This window comes from Gadus chalcogrammus, chromosome 8 (genome assembly GCF_026213295.1).
Source record: "Gadus chalcogrammus isolate NIFS_2021 chromosome 8, NIFS_Gcha_1.0, whole genome shotgun sequence".
Classification (NCBI taxonomy): Eukaryota; Metazoa; Chordata; class Actinopteri; order Gadiformes; family Gadidae; genus Gadus; species Gadus chalcogrammus.
The window spans coordinates 8,052,677-8,071,159 of NC_079419.1; the positions used below are offsets into that span (position 1 = coordinate 8,052,677).

The window sequence follows — 18,483 nt, forward strand, 5'->3', positions numbered from 1 at the left end:
ATAGGCTATTATTCGGCAGCCGTCTTCTCTACGGGGAAGAATCCAACAACAACCGTCCTATCCCACATGATCATGTTTTGATTCAGAGAGCTTCACAGACGATCCGTTGTCAATGTGTTGGAGGGAGGGGGAGAGGAGGATATCAATGTTTTGCGCAGCTCTCCAACGAAATAACATTTGACCCATTTAAAATAGTAAAAAAACAGTGAAAAGGTGAATGGTGTCATTCTCTTGGATTGATAAAAAAGTACATTAATTTAAGTCTCTACTCAATTACCGTTTTCCCAATTGACATGCAGCCTCACCAGAGTTAACATTATTTGCATAATTTGGGATATTGGAAGTCAAAACTAGACAACATATAACAGTATCAGTTGTAGGTATTTTAATGCAGAAATGTTACATATTGCATCTTTAAATTTGCCAATTCCCCATACCAACTCGAATTGAAAAGGTGGTAGTTCCAAATGTGGAAAGCATAAAAAAAGGACACGTACATTTTCATATTGCCTGGTCGTTTACGTTATTATATGCATACAATAACCATGTTACCATAGATATTTAAAACACTGAAGAAAAAGTTTACAAAATCTCCCATCATATAGGCCTACACAAAAAGAGTTGCGGGACTAAATCCCCAGCAGCTTCCATCATGAAAGATCGGATCGGCAGGAGAGAGCAGAGAATCCACAGTTCCTGTTCTCTTGTTGCAGTAATACAGCTCTTGTAATTCTCTTGCTACAAATGCTGCTCCGTCTTATATCCCAGGGCACTGTTCAGAGTGTTCTTTGTCTGCGTTATCCGTGTCTTCGTCTATAAAAGGGATGTCCAGGCCATCTAAATTCCCATTGATCTTCTTCCCTTTGAGCTGGGGCCCTTTGGGAAGGGCGGGTACTACGGGGAGGGAGGGGGCGTCAGTCGGGGTGGGCTGTGAGGGGCCGGCCTGGTCAGCCGGTGGGTCTAGAGGTGGGGGTTCAGTCAGTGGCAGTGGAGGGGGCTCGTCGGTCCGACCCATCCTTTGCTTGACTCTTTCAGCCAGGTCTGGGGGTTTGGGGGGGCAGTCAGGCTTTTGGCTTGTCGTCGATTGCGCTCCAGAACATTTCCCTGGAAGTAAGATGAACCATAAGTGACAGTCAGTGCATCTGGTCTGGGCGTGTAACACGCACACGCACGCACGCACACGCACACAGACAGACACACGTCAGCGTGATATGCAGGTGTACCTGTCGACAACCCCCCTGAGTTGAGTATTAAACGTTAAACCAAAAAACCCAGTGAACCAAACCAGAACCATGGTTGTCTCCATGTCCGGCTTCTAGTGGGAAAGCAAAAGGGAAATGTGATAGGGCCATACCTCTCTACTGACCTTCGGAGTCCAGGCTCCCCAGGCGGTCCGAGCCCAGGCTGTCTGAGCTCACCGACCACTGGTTGTCCAGGTTGTCGTCGGAGGTCTCCTGCTCCAGGTCGGGAAGCGTGCACGCCAGGTCCTCCCTGGAAGCACCGCACACACACGCACAGACACAGACACAGACACAGACACAGACACAAATATATTCAGAGCTGTAGTATTTCAGGTTCAAATTCCAAAAGTAAATTGTTAACAAAAGGTTACATTATTCAGATCCGATCAGACAGAACAAATTGGTTCCTTAAGGATGCAAAAAAAGGAAACTTTGTCTCACTTTTCCTCCTTGATGGACTTGATTCTCTCGATGAGGCTCTTCTCGTAGTCATTGTCAAAGTTGATCTGCTGCATAGCATCCTTTTCTGCATCTTTCTCAGCAATCTGAGGAAGGAACAGGGCAGGCGGCCGAGGGGTAGTTTTAAAGGGGACGTATTATACCACCAGGTGTGAGTGTGGTTAGCCTTTACAAGCCGCTTGAAAAATGTGCAGCTTCTGACATCACAGGTGGGCGTGTCCACCTAGATGTGTGCCGTCCCCTTTAACATCATTTGCAACCACGATTTATGCTCTACTCTGCGTGGGTATGCCCCCTGATGGACCCTCACCGTGTTCTGCCTTTTCAGCTGGAGCTGGTGGATGGCCAGGGTCTCGGCGTACTCCAGCTCCTTGATGTTCTGCATCTTCTCGGTGTAGCGCCTGAACTGCTCCATGATAAGGACCTCCACACATCTGCAGACGATAACAGCCCACATGAGTCATCTAAAACGTCTGGTGCGGCAATATAAAAGGAATGGACTGTATTCCATCACTGAGATCGATATCGCTGTGGATCTGCAACGATGGGATTGTCCTTCCAACACCATGAGAATACTATGACTATGGCGGGGGATGAAGAGGAGGAGGACTCACTGGGTGGTTTTGTTCACATCCTTCATGCCGAGGAAGGGGTCGTCTGCGTCGGGGGAGCGCATGATGCAAGGGGCGAACACGATGGCCAGGGAAGAGGCCGTCATCCTGTTGTGCACCTCCTCCTTCGCCACTCTAGAGAGAGAGTCAGACACACATCGTCACGCGATGCAGACGACTTTCAGTGAGTTACGTTGCCGTATCTTTGCGCAAACCAACCAGAATTTCCCCAGCGTCAGTCCACACGCAGGGCTGTGGTTTGTTTAGTGTTTGGCAATGCCACAAGACGAGATAAAGGAAGATATTGTTAAGATAAGGGCCTTTACTTGACAAGATGGAAGATCAGACGCTCCAGTGTGCTGTAATTCGACTCAGGGAGTTCATCAACCTTTTGGTAGATGGCTCTTATTCGCTCCGATTTCTCTGGCAACTCTGCAGGGAAACATATTTGTGAAAACATGATGATTAATATAAATGTTATAATTAAGGTTTTGCAGGTTTGAATTTGCATTGGATGATCCATAGGCAGTTGGATGCATAGGATGTTTTTGAGGAAATCTGTGTAGGAATAGGGAATGAGTAATGCTCCTGTCAACTATCGACCACTTCAGGCCTTCACGCCAGGGCACTTGATCAAACTCCTGACAGATGGCCTAATTAGGAAACAGCAGCTGAGTGTGACAGCACAAGGCACCTGCCAGGTTGGAGTCTTTATCACAAATCTCTCAAAGGAGAACTTAAAATAAAATGCACTCAGCATGTTCCCTTGGGTAAAGAACAGCATCACAGAAGACTAGGAGACAGGGTCTTGTTTCTGCAGAAGTGCACTTTTCAGACATTTGTTTCTCCAGTAGTTTGCTTCATCTCTTATCGGGGCAAGGTCAAGTGCTCTGTGTGTATAGCTTACTGCATAAAGGGAAGCCAAGTGTTTGAGAGTCATTAGAAGTGGCTGAGTGGGTGCCTGTGTTTCTCACTTCGGTTTAAATCAGTAATTAACCACATTGGTTAAAGATTACCTACCGGCCGCGTGCAGGAAGTCATTGTACAGGTTGAACGTCATGAGGGGCTCTGGGAGTTCCCTGAGCCACCGTTTGACCAGGCCTGTGATGGTGTGGATGGGGTAGTTTTCTAAAGATGCTGTCTCGGGATCTGAAAAACAAAGAATAAGCATCGAGCTTCAGATCTGTAGGACTAGCTCGTCCATGGACAGAAGTGTCCCTTTAACGAGCACCACAGCCCACTTCCACCACACCAGATAAATGATACATGCATAACAGGAGAAAGTTTCATAATTGAAGTAGGTACTCTGAAACGTCTCGATCAGTTATAGTTCTGTAGGATTGCATTACCCTCTTCGATAAATGTGAGCACTTCAACCTTGTATTCAGGCAATCATGTCATCTACTATTTTCTTACTCAACAAAGTAAAACATGCATTCAAGCGGATGCCCCTCATTCCCCCATGAGCTGTGGTCCTTGAGGACGCTCTAGACTTGGGGAATCGTATCCCCCCTCCCCAAACGGGCACATCTGTGTTCTAACCTACGGGCTGAACAGAACTCTGATCTAGGCCCAGTCTCACTTGTCTCCAGTATCTGATGCAGCTCCCTGGCGCGGCACGCCGAGCCAGACTTGCGGTAGATGCCCTCGGTGTCCAGGCCGTTCATCTCCACGTACACCAGGAGCATCTCCAGCACCTGGGGCACCGGCTGGGCGGGGCTGGAGAGCACGCTCACGTCCACCCCGAAGTGAAGGGAGCCGGACGTGCTGCTGTCCTGATGCACCCGCACACACAGACACACAGTGTGGGACGTAAAGATAAATGTGGTCCGTGTTCAAGGATAGAATGCACGTAGACTGAATGAGTGCATACACATATGTACACTTAGGAAGAAGATTCTTTCTTTTTCATTGTTATGTCCTAGGTTAGGAATCGGATACCTTCTTTGAAGCAATGAAGGTTTTCCCCTTCTGATATTATCGGGCAATGCATGCCGCGCCCCATAAAACGCTAATCGCTATTTTCAGCCCTTGTCGAGAGTGACCTTGCACAATACTTTTTAATACAAAACAGTTTACACATTTTAGTTTCTCTTCCAAAGTTACCCTCCATTCTGTTCCATTTGTGCCAACCGGTTAACATTTCCTGTCCTATTACCCAATACAAACTCATTACAAAGACTTGGAAAGATGGATCGACAGGCTGATATTTACTTAAAATCAAGTAGTACACTAGGGCATTGCAAACAAGTCCTGAGTCTTTTGTAACTTCATATATTTTGGAAACTCCAAAACCCGGAGAATATAAGAAAAATACAAATGCGTCAAAAAGGTGACTAGATAGAAGCAGCTTCTGCAACATTCAATACCATCTACATACCTTCCTTGCACAGCGTGTCAAGCAGTCTGTGATGATTTTGGCCAGGCATTTCTTGTGGCATATTAATTTGCAAGCTGAAACAAAAACATGACGTTACATCTATTGAGCAGACTTTTGTCCAGTGCTACATTATAATTTTTTTAATTATTAATTTAATGTCTGTGTCACAATAGAGCGCAAGGCTTCCTGGAGACCTGTGTGGCGCATTTCATATACAATCGCACATTCAAATGCTCATATACAATAACGGTACTAAAAACACATCACAAATTTGGCATGAGTCGTTACTATGGGGATAACACGCCCTCCACTTTCCTAAAACTTAAGACCCAAAACGTATTTTATTCCATCTTGTATTGTTTAATTCCAGCTGTAACAGTGGGTTCACTGGCCCCTTTAAATACAAGGTCTCCAATCTACAGCTCCTTACCACTACACATGTAGGCCTTCTCCATCCCCCAGATGTAGGAACCACACAGGTCACATGACTGCATGATGTTGACCTGGTAGGTGCTGAACATGTGATCCAGAGGGTTCTCCATCTTTAGGGAGAAGGGGTATACGTCAGGGTCGTTAACAGGGCAGAGATCCTGGAACACCATTCCTAATAATAAGGGGATCACATCAGAAACTTACACATTTTTCCTTTTTTCTCCTCTTTTTGGTTTTCTTGTTGGCAAGGAAGACAAACAAAATGGTACAATTAGGTAATCTTTTCTTTTCAAAATGTGAATAATATTGAAGTGAGGAACCTATCATGTTTCTAAACACATATACATCCCCTGTGTAATAATAATTATCGATGATTATAAATAGAATAATTTGTAGGGAATCATATGATTTCAAAATATGTCGTTATATTGTTCAGGGCTAACAATCAATAACCAGCCCCTGACACCTGTCTGTCACCTACCTTGACCGGTTCGGCCTCCTCCTGTTTGACCAGACCCCTGATGAAGCCGTCCAGCATGGACTGGAACAGGTTGACCACCAGCGTCACCTCCGACAACCGGTGGGGGCTGGCCAGCCGGTTCACCTTGTTGTGGTAACCTTTCAGCAGGTCTATGTAGCTGACCTGGGGCTTCTGTTAAAAATTAGGCAAATATTGGATTTACTACCAAGTACATTTTATGATTTTTTATTGATTTCTTTAAAACGGAACCAGACACGATAATCCAGCTGTTTCCAGTTACCACAGAACCTACAAATATATTCGACTTCAACGACAATTAAACCTTTGGTGTTTGGTTCCTCCGAAAAGCAAGTAAAAAATGGTCTTGACATAACCCCTTAGACGAGCACATTGGGAGACGTAGCGGTTAGCTAGAGCTACATTGTCCGCGTCCAGTGAGCTAACTCACCGGGTAAGCGTACATGCACTTTATAATGACTCTGAACTCCGAGGTGGCCGAGAGGAAGATGCTCTCTGTAGCGGACAGATCTTTTATCCTGGCGTTCAGCTCCATCACCTACACATCCAAACAAGAAAGTTAGACTATACAGCTAAAAATATAGCATTCAGTTAATGACATGGGCCGGACTTCCAAATCAAACATTGTTTGTTGACTCCTTTTGTATCTTGCATTCCTTTCCTAAGAAAACTGCCTTCATATTATATATTACATTTAATACTTTGGAATGTTCGACATGTTTGCATGAAAATCTCACATTAATGAGTTGATTAATATAATGAATATAATGCAGATTAGTATATGCTACACGACAACCTCCTAACTGCATGTTCACACCAAAAGCTATAAAGCGTTTTGAGCGATAAGCGCCCGTTCACTTTCTATTAGACATGCGCGATAAAGCGATAGCAACGATAAAACGCTTTGTTTTGCTAATAAAAACGAATAAACCGCTAATAATAACAAATAATTCCCGGCAAAAAGTGTTATCTAGTTTATTTTTGGAGTATTCCTGTGTAGTATGTACTAAAATTAGTATATACCATACAATTAACAATTATTCACCTCAGCCTCACCTCTTGTGCGAATAATGGTTAATTATAGTGAGTTACAAACAAATATTCAAACCACTCAATGCTGTTGTCCAACTGATCTTTCTTTATGGTTTGTGAATTAAACAACCTCCAACCCGCCCTCACCTGACTGCCCAGGAATTCGTCCAGGTGCCGCAGCTCTTTGCTGTTGGCCACATCTCGGTCCAGGGCGGCTTTCAGCTGCTTGCCGCGTGTGGCCCGGCTGATCAGAATGCTGGGGTTGCTGACTCTGGAGCTGTCCTGGCCGGGCCTGTGTTGTGGCTGTTTGGACGAGGCGGCCAGTGCGGCTGGAGATTCTAACGACATTAATGGAAAAAGACTAATCGTTGGGTCTTGTAGCATTAAAAGCAAACAATAAGTAACCACTGTATTTGCTCTTTTGTTCTCCAGTTTCCTATTCACTAATATTACCCATTCTACCAGTTAAGTAATTCAGGAGTGTTTGTATTTGTAGCTTGTGTCACAGGGCTGGACCAGGTGTTGTTGAGGGACACATTGGCCTTTGTGCTAGATCAGCCTACCTTCTTTGTGGGCCTCGATCATTAGGGGAGCCTTCTTCCTCAAGATCTTGCTGAGAAACCAAGGCCTGGATGAAAAAAAAGAAAATACAGACTTCTCACACAAATTCCGCTCACAACTTCCTTATACACGATCGATACCGGTTGATACCAGCAAATGAACAGCAAGTAAGAACAGACCTTTCGGGGGTGGTCGGGTTTGAGCGGCTCAATCGGAGGGAACTCTCGTGGGTGCTTTTAGGAGGCAGGCTGTACCGGCTCCCGTCGGGTTCTGCTGATGACTGAACAAGGTAGAGAGAATTCAGGCTCCGGTCAAAGACACGCCTCCAAGGACCATCTCTCCGTGACAATAGTTTGATTCTGCTTGCAGTCACCAAAAGCCCAACGCCAAGCAGCACCACGGCCCTCCAGCCTGGCCCCCCCATCTTCAGGGGGTAACCAACGTGTGTCGTACCCGGAAGCATCCCGTAGTTCCCCAACCACCACAGGACCACATTGAAAGAGGCAAAGAGTCCAGCGAACGGCATAGATCTTGTACACTCTGGGTCTGCCGTTTGTTGTTATCATGCAAAGCTATTCTCTTCCCACAAAACTTTTTGCGGAACAAAGTAAGTAGAGTGATTATCATTGCTATGTTTATTTTACGATTGGCCGTCTTTAGCAACAACTCCCCAGTGTTAGTCTGAGTAAACTTGAAAATGGACAATTTGCTTTCCAATATTACATGTTTCACCTTATTGATAAAAAATATCTGCATTGTGAAGGAGAATACGGCTAATGGCTACACGTCAAAAAAATAAAATAAATGGTTTACATCAGTTGTGGCATGAAATACCTCAGAGGGTGTGGCGGCTTCTGTTTGAGTCAAATCCTCTAGAGAACTGGGGCCCTGATGCTGTACAGTTTGCAGGCATAACATGCATTTAATATAAACACAAAGAGCCAGAGACGAGCTGCGGCAAAGAGAAACGGCAATGTGTCTGGCGTTCATTCTTAGGCCAAAGCTCCACTTTCTACCCCTTTCTTTCGGGGTTCCCAAAAAGCTCAGGAGGCTAAAGGGCGGACGGCAGGGCGTTGCATGCAAGGCCTGCGTGCAGAGCGGGGCGCCGATGGGCGGGTCTGGGCGAGGGTACCTTGCCCTTGGCTCTGCTTCCCCAGACGTCACCACTACTAACCGAGCTCTTCATCCTAGGGCTGGTGGGGCTGATGGGAGGCAAGGGGTAGTGCCAGTACTCGCTCTCCCGGGAGCGCCGCAAGTTAAACATCACCCCGCTGCGCGCGTAGGCTAGGCGCCGCTTTCGTGTGGGCTTTTTGTTTTTCCGCACATTGCCCTGATTAGGACCGGGAGAGCGTGTGAGGTCAGAGAAACACTAACGCTAAACAAATCCCTCCCTCCCCCCAGCTCCCCCAGAAATATGAGGAATCCAAAAAATTAGGAAATCTAAAGGGGAAATCTTGTAGGGTGATGTCCCAGGATCTTACCTTGTCACACTGACAGAAGGTAAGCCTTACAGACCCAATGAGGTATGACACAGAATACACAATTCCTTTTAAATCAAATCCAAACATCAAACCGCCATTAACACAATGTTAGAACCCCAAATCATATGAAATATACAAATGTTAAAAGCTCAGGTTAATATAGAATCAACAGAGAATCCCCTTAAAAAGGTGCTGTAGGTGAGATTTAAGAGCCATAAGTTGAACGTAATATGTTAGAAATGGCATTGGCTCTCCATCTTGAATGGGGAATACATCTTGTCTGTCAATCAGAGGTTTGAAATGCAACACTTCTCAACGGCGGAGAAACGTAGAGAGGGAGCAGAGGCAGGGGAAAATTGTTTTGTGGTTTAGTTTGAACAACTTTTTAAAAATAACTTGTGCTCTTTCGTCCTCTCTCTTTACAACTCTCGACTCTCACCTACAGCAGCTTTATGATGACGGGACTAAAAGGGACATAACCGACAGTAATTCAACTGTAAAATTGTCACGAACAAGTTTAATTGACATCCTCCATCCCTGGAAACATCGTTAAACATGTGCGATGATTTGATCAAGTGTGAGGGGATGAGGCGTGTTAGTGTGAGGGGAAATGATGAGGCTACCTCCTGGGAAGAAGGGGAGCTATCAGAGCCGGACGAGTGTTTGAGTTTTGACAACTCATCCACAGACATGGACTTCCCCCTGGTCCTGGATGGCAGGATCAAAGCACAGTCACGATTGGGATGAATCAGGAGTATGAATACAGGAATGCTGAGCATGATAGAGATTTTACAAACATCTTAAAGCCAAAAACTCGAGTCTCATGCATTCCGTTCACATGAGAAACACGACTTATTTGAACCACAATGTAATCTGACCAAAGTGGACCTACTGGTAAGCTACTTTGGCCTTGGGAGTCAGTCTCTCTGGGCTGGACTCCTCGCTCCGCCTCTCCTTCCACTCTTTGCCCTTCACCTGGATGCTGTCCATGTTGGTGTAGCGCTGCAGGGAGATGGAGGAGGGGGAGGGGTCCAAGGTGTAGGGCCCTTGTCGGGGGTCCAGGGGGACGGAGAAGGGTCTGGTGAGGGCTGGAGGGGACGCCCGGCCCTCCTCTCTCCCCGTGCCTCCGGTCCCGTCACTAGGAGGAAGCCGGGGGGATTAAAGATGGCCCCGCCGATGATGCGGAGCAGGGGTCTCGATTTAATCCAAAGAGGCTCACAATTAATTCAGATAGAGGTCATTAAAGGTTGTATCAGCTAGCCGCCCGCTCCATAAGCAGGCCGTCTAAACGTCTCTGTAGGCAGCCTATGCCCCGAGATAGTACACAAAAACAAATGGTGCTACAAACCACTCAAAAACCAAAATAAATAGTATTCCAACCAGTCACCGACAAGGGGTGGGTGTTGTGGGGTTTGGCGCTGCGTTCATGATAGTTTTTACCGGATGCACGAAACATGGAATGGAGGGGCGAGCTGGCTCTGTTTGTTTGGGATCTCGCTTTAAATACCAACAGAGGTGACGTCACCCAACATCGCTGATGCAACCTTTAAGGAGCAGATAGGGGGGAGGCATCCGGGTCAGGGGTTCCTCACAAGTAGGAAGTGAACATTGGAGATCCAACCAAGAAAAAATCGTGGTATTTTTGATGATCCTTTCTAGGTCGACGTACGAGAGATGTAAACAACCATTGTGAAAAGCACTCACGATAGTTGTGTACACTACATCAACTCTTCAAATGCTCATGGGTCTACTTTTTTATTTACCTGTGCCCAGAGATTCTGCAAATCATGGACGTGGACGTGGACACCTGAAACATGTGCGTCCTAGCACATATCAAGCACGGATCTGTCGTTATCTGCTCCTACATGCTAACAGGCTGACACGGTTGTGAGCGTGCAGGGCCTTTTATTAAGAGACATTTAAATAAAATAATTGTGTGGCAGGGGGGTGAGGCATCCGGCTAAGGGATTCCTCACAAGTAGGAAGTGAACATTGGAGATCCAACCAAGAAAAAAATCGTGATATTTTTTAATCCCCATGCATCCCCAGTGTGAACAGGGCCACGGTCTCATGTTTACCCGTCTCCCAGTCGCTCTGGGCTCCTGCAGGGGCTGGTATCCACCACATCCTGTCTGCGCACCGCTCTCCTCTCCAGACTGGCAAAAAGGACACAGCCGCAGTTTGCAGTTAGGAACATTAATGGAACTCATCCGTGACTACACCCATGTTATTATCATTAACCACACTAAACTGTAACATGTGTATCGGCGCCAATTTTTGCTCTATGGCTACTGCTGCAGTTATATCGTAAAATTCATCTTCTAAAGCTTATTTAATAATAATTAAATGAGCTTTAAAAATAATTAAATTAACTTTAATAATAATTAAAATAGCTAATAATAATAATAATAATAATAATAATAATAATGATAATAATTACTGGTTTAGTACAAACAGTGGAAAAACAGAGGTCAATTCTCACAGCTGAGGATAACAACCACAAGCCTTGGTTCCTCCCAGACCTCAGGGGTCGAGGTGGGAGCCCTCAGGGTGTCATACCTCTGTCGTCCAGGACCGCTTTTGGAAATCTCTTCCCTGCTTCCCTCATCCTGACTCTCGGACTTCTGTAGGGAAGTGCGCCACGCTGTTTGGATGATTATAGCCGCCCGACCTTGGTTGTTTTCATAAAACTCACGCCAGCAGCGCTGAAAAACAGAAAGGCTCCGGGTGAACTCAAGCCTGTTGATAAGCTCCCTCTCGTGGTTTACTACTATTAACCGTTCACAGCCCGCCCGAATAGCCAGCAACCTGCTGTCTACAAAATGGACGGAGTATGACTACCGAACCATTGTCAGTGCTTTTTATATTCATGTTGACAACTCCAGCGACAGCAGGACCAAACAACTCTGTTTTATTACGCAGAGTTTACGATCGACTCAGCTTGTGGCAGGACCCGCCCACTGCAAGGGGCACACACTGGATTTACTTATGTCCAAAGGTCTTAATATTTCTATGACAGTGGTCACTCAAATTATTCTGTGTTTAATTTGAGCAAAAACACCACTACTCTACACTACTATTTATGGACACATTCTCTGGATTGCCTGCGCTCACTTTGGCCTCAGTCAGTGATCTTGTGGATAGTATCCACTCTAAAATAACTAAATATTATTGCTGCAATTGCACCCATGATGGTTAACACAATCTCAGGGGGAAAAAAATGCCCCATTCAGGAATTCCACAGCTGTTTAACTCTAAAAGCTGAACGCTGATGGAGAAAAACAAAATTCCCGGTACACAATGACCTTTATAAGGAAATACCTCTACAATTTGGAATTGAAAAAAGTAAGACTATTTTTTCCGACCTTGACAAAAATGAAAATAGCTTACAGGATTTCTGTACCACTTTCTGTTAAAAGGCTGACTAACCCTCTAATGTAAGTAACTCCAAACTTGTCCTCATCCAGAAGAATGATTAATAACTTCTTGCATCATTAATAACACATTCATAATAATAAAAATTGCTTCAGAACCAACATTAGTTCCGCCAATTTGTGTTTATTGGAACGCAAAGAAAATGTTAACGGCCCAAATTGGTTGTGGTTAATGAACTTAGCAATAACCCTTTGGTATGGATGTGAGCCAATAGAGAGGCAACAATAAGCAATGTGAGTGTTCTTCAGAAGCCACTCTGCCACTGACTGAATGCGGCTCTCTCGGCCTGTATACCTGTATGAGCAGGGCTGCGTCTATCTTGTTCAGGAAGTGCATCCTTATAAGGCAGCATCGGAACCAGCGCTGCAGGATGACGACGGAGCGCATCACTTCCTTGTTGAGGGTCTCTTGGAGTCGCTGTCTTTGGCTCTCCTTCAGAAAGACCTGGTGGGAGAAAGGAATACATGAGACGGTATTTATCCCCTTCGCCAATGGCTGATATAAAGGGTCCCTTGGTAACAGAAAAACACTACACATAATCCCCTGTTCAGAACATTAAGCTGCTGTAGGTAAGATTTGAGAGTTGTAGAGAGAGAGAGAAAAAAGCATAGCAAGCATTTTGAAAAGGAACAACCCTTCCAATTTTGCTCCCTCCTTACGTTTCTCCGTCATTGAGAAGTGATGATTTCACACACTGGGATTGACAGGCAAGGTGGGTTCAGCTAATCATTCAGGGAGGAGATGCCCTGATTGGTCAGAACTGATCTTTGTGAGTGAGCTATAATCACAATAGTTTCGTACAAAGGCAGAGGTGCCTTCACACAGAGCTGATATTCTCACAGCACTTCACTGATGAATGGCTGAAGGATGTCTTCACAAAAGAAACCTTAATTACATTAAAGCCAAGCTATTAAGTCATATTAATCACAATAAATGATTGCTACCTTGGTTTTTCCCATCTGGTAGGTACTCTGGTCGACGCCCATATTCTGGAAGAGCTTTGTGATATCTTCTGATGTTGCCGCAGCCCCCTTCGGCATCAATACCCAGAACTTCTTCACAAATTCCTTTGCCATTGAAAATGATAAATGTGACAGTTGTTATCAAGGTCCTTTTTGGTCATTTGTATATATTTCGAAATGCGTTATTTTCAATGTTTGCATTGTTAACGCTACTTAAAAGCGAGATACAATGATATTTGTGAACCAAACCTCGAAGGTGTACTTTGCTCCAAAGCCGGCCTTCTGGATGCGGACCATCTCCAGCATGCCAGAGTACTTGATCTGGTGAAGCACCAGCGCCTCGTCGAAGTACATCTCCCTCTGCAAGTAGCATGTTGCACACGCACCATCACATTAGGACCAGTTCCCCAAAATGAACTACTCACCGACTCCCCAAAACTCTACGTTAGCAGATGCAGAGACCTAGAAACAAGTGAGGTCGGATTTACCTTTTCAGCATTGGAGCGGATACAGCGGATGAAGAAGGGCTCGGCTTTCCCAACGCTCTCCAACAGGTTGCAGAGCGACGCCTATCAATACAAGCACAAGTCCGGTCAATGCTTTCAAATCTGCCTTTTTTTTTGTATTGCCTTAAATGAAACATTTCTACAAGAAGCTGCAAAATTAGTAAGTAGCAAGAAAAAAACAGAATTATTTTCAGAGAAATACTAATGGGCTACAATAAAACATAATACAGTAAGACAGCAAAAGGAGTTGTTGTAAAAAAGGTTCCAATCCAACTGCTGTAATTTCCAACAGAAACACAATCGCATTTAAGATACAGACACCGGGCTCCGTTCATGCTACTTTAACTGCCTCTACAGGAACGCAGCACCCAATTTGAAGGCGTAAAACACAATGTTTTCAGTAGCCAATAACTTCAATCACACAAAATAATTTATTAAGTAATCAAATGATATCAACCTCAGAAATGAGGGTTAAAATAGCCAGTTGGTTTACAGACAAAGTATCTAGATTAGAGGAATATCCATGAATGAGGATGAGATCAATAATTTCTATACATGTTGTATAAATTAGGCATTACACTTAGGCATATTCAAACTCAAAAGGGAGAACAGTTAAACATAATTTATGTTTGGCCTACAACTTGAATATGAATTACACCATCATACTACTATTTAGTCGAACCTTTTAGCAAAACAATAGTATTCTTTTGACACATTTTAAATGAGGTCCTTACCCTAGTCTTCAATAGCTCCTAGGTCGTGGAGTATGGGATTTTGGGCTAGAGTGTATGTTGTTGAGAGTCCTTACTGTTGTGTGTGATCAGCTACAGACATGGGAAGTACGGTCCCACCCGGATTTCAGCTTGTTAAATGAGTAATTACGGCCACACCATATCAACTTATGTTCATAATCATTGTGGAAGGAAAGGTTTATTTAATTCTTTGACTGCACAAATGTTAATGTTTTACCTTAGTCTCTGAGAATATGAACTTTATATGGTAACCTGTACATGTTTACTAGGGGACCTTGAATCTTCCATGAATCAAAGCTTTGTTGGAAACACAGTTAGGCAATGTCGTCTTTAAGTTTTGAGTTCTGCAGCTAGGGAGAACTCAATCAAAAAATCGACAAAGTACGTAATTTGATGTGGTTTTGAAGTAGCGTGGGAACATGAGAGTTGCGTCCCAATGGCTGATGATAATCAGACTGACGCGAGTCAAGCAGAAGGCATGTGCACCGATGAGTTAATGCATTTAAGTTTCTTCTACTGAAATAGCTGCAAGTAACAAAACGTTGACTTGCTAACTTTCCATTAGACTTTAAGAGCATGTTCAACATTGTTGTAACTTTATACCGTTGTAACTCTATACCATTACCATACACATTACAGTGTCATTACAGGGAGAATTTGATTCTACTGGTGGTGGCAGAGTGTGAATGAGAAGTTGTTAATGAGCTTTTGAGAGAGTGAGAGTGAGTAATCAGCATCAAGCTTTCTATACGCCATCATCAAAGGGACTTAGATGGATCAAATTAACCAGATGGACGATTTCCTAATAGTGGTTTTGTATTTACTATTACAGATGTTAAATCTATGGCTTTAATCTTGCGGGAAAAAAGCCCCCTCCCCTTGTCATCAGAAAAGTGATGTACTGCATACTTGACAATAAAACCCTTTGGACTGAGTTTAAAGTTGGACGGTACACACCTGAAACTGAGCGCTAATACTGGGGGGCTTCTTTCTCTGGTGGGGGTGGAGGACCAGCTGGGATGTGCGCCCGTTCACGGTGAGAGCCACGATGTGTTTGAGGGAGTGGGAGTCCATGAGTTTCTATTGGAAAAACACACACACAAAACACACAAGTTAACTTGAACCACCGCTCTGACGGCGTGAAATCCCGGATAGGTGGCGGTTTAACGATAAGAAGAAGGGTGAAAAGAGTGGAACTGAAAATAGATAATGCCATGGGTGTGGAGCATCCTGAGCCTAGAAAGAATTGAGGAAAAACACTGACCTTGGGAATAATCTGCTTCTGCCGACCACTTCGGTTTCTTCTACAGGGAAAATAGAACAAAAACACACATTGTCCCAATGCTTATAACCGGCTCTGGAGTCGGTGAACGTGTATGCCGGTAAACCGAGCATACACTAGAGGACATGCTGAAGCAGGGCTGTGTTGTGGGCCTTACTTTCTCTGCTCGTAGTTGTCAAAGATGTCTTCAAACACTTCGAGGGGCTGCTCGTCAGAGTGGTCGAAGGAGAAGTCCAGGGTCATGTTGGGGCTGGCAATGAAGGTACAGCTTAATCATAAACGTATCTAACTTACTTTAGATTGATATATTTATGGTCATTGAATGTTTTCTAATCCCCCCCCATGCAAGACAATGAGCACTCCGATTATATTCGGATTAATGTTCGGGTTTTCTGGTGATCGTATTTGGTACCAAAGGATCAAGGGAGAGGGAGGAGACCAGTGTGCGGTACTTCTACCGTGTGCGGTGCTAGAGAACACGGTCCCGTTGTTTCTACCTTGACAGCCTTTTGTACAATTGGCTGTTTTTCCTGATCTCTCGCAAGGACTTCTTTTGGGTGCGTCGGGGGCCATCTGCAAGGACGACAAATCACAACCCAAGTCACACACCCCACACACACACACCGACTCCAAAACACTTAAATCTAGGAGCATTTATACCAAGGTAACATTGAACACTTGATTCTGATGGGTCAATAGCATTCCAAGGGTGTGCGTTCTTTCCAATCACGGCTCTCCTCAACATTCTAACCGGTTTTTATCAATGAAATCAAAATTCCTCATCGACAACCGCCAATTAAAACAATTGACCGGCTGTTTCCTTGACAACACAAAAATAATATATTCTACAAAAAAAAAATAGCGTTATGTAGTAATATGACATGACTGATGATAATCAGCGCTGAAAATCATTTGCAGTCTATTCGTGTGTGTATCCATTTGTAGATCTCAAAACACTTCTTCCTGAAAGCCTCCCAGCGGAATCTCCCAGGCACCCTGGGGACCCGAGGGCCGCGTTGGCCTACCGGTCTGGGCCCCCCGGCGGGCCAGGGCCCTGAAGGCGGCCGTGATGCGGATGGTGGCGCGGAGGACGCCCCAGCGGAACAGCGCCGCCGGGCTGGAGCACACCAGCTGGCGCAGGAAGGCGCGCTCGCTGCCCCGCAGCAGCAGCACCACGTCGGGGCGCATGTGGTCCGTGTTCTTCACCCGGAAGTCCTGTTGGAGGCACGGAGCAGGGAGGGGGGGGTCAGTACCCCGAGCTTCAGGGCTGAATCCAGGGCTAGGGTGGATGTTAAATCAAGGCCCAGGTTGGATGTTAAATCCAGGTTGGATGTTAAGCCCAGGTTGGATGCTAAATCAAGGCTGAGGTTGGATGATTAATCCAGGCCCAGTTGGATGCTAAATCCAGCCCCAGGTCTGATGTTAAATCAAGGCCCAGGTTGGATGTTAAATCCAGGCCCAGGTTGGATGGGTAATAGAGGCCCAGGTTGGATGTTAAATCAAGGCCCAGGTTGGATGTTAAATCCAGGCCCAGGTTGGATGGGTAATAGAGGCCCAGGTTGGATGTTAAATCAAGGCCTAGGTTGGATGTTAAATCAAAGCCCAGGTTGGATGTTAAATCCAGCCCCAGGTTGTATATCAAGCGCCCCAGGAGTTCCAAGTACAAGTAGAACGCTCTTGTGCGGTAAAGAGTGTCCGGATAGTATGAAACTAACCCACGGGAAAGCACCACCTCCATATACAAGATGTACGATTCTGAGTGGCTGAAATTGGTGGCCATGTAGTTAGATAAACATAAACAAAGCTTAAAGAGATGTCTCCAACGTCACCGCCAACAATGTGGTTTGTGGTATCTTGTCTGAAATACTGCTTGATATAAGCTCATATGAATAGAGACGGAATGCAATTTGAGACACCAGTTTCTTTTTGACAATGGATGATATTAGGAAGTACCTTGATCTGATATTTGACTCTGCCAGCAAAGTGCTGGATCACGAAGGCGGGCTCCATCACTGCGGTGCCCACAAAGAGAGGGTTGTCCTTGTGATGCTGCTTGAGTTTGTCCAACAGAGTACCATCTGTGGCCTGAGGGAGGCTGGGGATACCAGAGGGAAGAGTAAAAGGTTAGAATGGAACCTCCGACACAGGATATGAGCGTCCAACCCTTTTTATCACAACCACAGCGAAAGTGCATGTGCCTGTCTTGGAACACACTCAATGGGTCCCGGGGAATTATACTGGCTCAAGTGTGAAATGCCCTTTGATGCCCTTTGATTGGGCGAGCGTTAACATGAATCCCGGAATCCGATAGTGGTATCGGATATTGGTTTGATGCCAGGTTGAAATCAGTATCAGAGAATCTTGTTAATACATGGTAAATAACTGTAGTAACCGCTGCGTTTTCTGCAGCGGATTCACCATTTAGGCTCCTGGAAGCAAAACAAGGTAAAGTTATCTCTATAGTGTCAATTGAAATATAGATGGAATGAATAACAGGACTGTAAAATTGTATTAATACTACTGGTATAGGAGTCATGCAAATAGTGTAAATAGCAAATACAAAGTTTGGCTTTGTTTCTTTCAGTTAAAATATCTGACAAGATTTGCCGCCATCAAATTTCTTTTAAATCCAGTGAGATCCCCAACGCATCACAAGAACTGCACTGAGGAGACCTACTTGCTCTCCTCATCCAACAGGTGAAAGAATCCCGTCGGCTTTTTGCTGAACATGTTGATGACGCCCTCGTTGTCACCGTAGGCTATGGTGGACCAGCTGATGCCCTCGGACAGGTACTCCTCCTGGAGCGCACACACACACACACACACACACACACACACACACACACACAC

At 45.1% G+C, this 18,483-nt stretch overlaps 1 protein-coding gene across 3 annotated transcripts in view; it reads right to left on the reverse strand.

Annotated features, from left to right (window-relative positions):
- myo9b (myosin IXb) overlaps nucleotides 1-18,483 on the reverse strand; it is a 30,222-nt gene continuing 11,739 nt past the window's right edge. The window contains exons 11-42 of one of the 3 annotated variants that reach the window (XM_056595772.1): nucleotides 18,311-18,432; nucleotides 17,587-17,728; nucleotides 16,659-16,848; nucleotides 16,131-16,206; nucleotides 15,791-15,883; nucleotides 15,616-15,655; nucleotides 15,309-15,431; nucleotides 13,582-13,662; nucleotides 13,343-13,453; nucleotides 13,076-13,198; nucleotides 12,426-12,575; nucleotides 11,256-11,401; nucleotides 10,775-10,852; nucleotides 9,589-9,834; nucleotides 9,320-9,404; nucleotides 8,348-8,545; nucleotides 7,395-7,495; nucleotides 7,218-7,282; nucleotides 6,802-6,992; nucleotides 6,053-6,160; nucleotides 5,605-5,775; nucleotides 5,328-5,360; nucleotides 5,122-5,233; nucleotides 4,692-4,765; nucleotides 3,894-4,086; nucleotides 3,332-3,460; nucleotides 2,638-2,743; nucleotides 2,315-2,446; nucleotides 2,011-2,134; nucleotides 1,683-1,786; nucleotides 1,367-1,491; nucleotides 1-1,104 (exon numbers count right to left, since the gene is read on the reverse strand). In XM_056595772.1, the coding sequence (XP_056451747.1) occupies nucleotides 758-1,104; nucleotides 1,367-1,491; nucleotides 1,683-1,786; nucleotides 2,011-2,134; nucleotides 2,315-2,446; nucleotides 2,638-2,743; nucleotides 3,332-3,460; nucleotides 3,894-4,086; nucleotides 4,692-4,765; nucleotides 5,122-5,233; nucleotides 5,328-5,360; nucleotides 5,605-5,775; nucleotides 6,053-6,160; nucleotides 6,802-6,992; nucleotides 7,218-7,282; nucleotides 7,395-7,495; nucleotides 8,348-8,545; nucleotides 9,320-9,404; nucleotides 9,589-9,834; nucleotides 10,775-10,852; nucleotides 11,256-11,401; nucleotides 12,426-12,575; nucleotides 13,076-13,198; nucleotides 13,343-13,453; nucleotides 13,582-13,662; nucleotides 15,309-15,431; nucleotides 15,616-15,655; nucleotides 15,791-15,883; nucleotides 16,131-16,206; nucleotides 16,659-16,848; nucleotides 17,587-17,728; nucleotides 18,311-18,432 (4,119 nt within the window). In that variant the 3' untranslated portion in view covers nucleotides 1-757. Of the gene's footprint in view, nucleotides 1,105-1,354; nucleotides 1,492-1,682; nucleotides 1,787-2,010; nucleotides 2,135-2,314; nucleotides 2,447-2,637; nucleotides 2,744-3,331; nucleotides 3,461-3,893; nucleotides 4,087-4,691; nucleotides 4,766-5,121; nucleotides 5,234-5,327; nucleotides 5,361-5,604; nucleotides 5,776-6,052; nucleotides 6,161-6,801; nucleotides 6,993-7,217; nucleotides 7,283-7,394; nucleotides 7,496-8,347; nucleotides 8,546-9,319; nucleotides 9,405-9,588; nucleotides 9,835-10,774; nucleotides 10,853-11,255; nucleotides 11,402-12,425; nucleotides 12,576-13,075; nucleotides 13,199-13,342; nucleotides 13,454-13,581; nucleotides 13,663-15,308; nucleotides 15,432-15,615; nucleotides 15,656-15,790; nucleotides 15,884-16,130; nucleotides 16,207-16,658; nucleotides 16,849-17,586; nucleotides 17,729-18,310; nucleotides 18,433-18,483 lie in introns of all 3 variants that reach the window. The other 2 variants (XM_056595774.1, XM_056595773.1) reach the window with 2 other exon arrangements.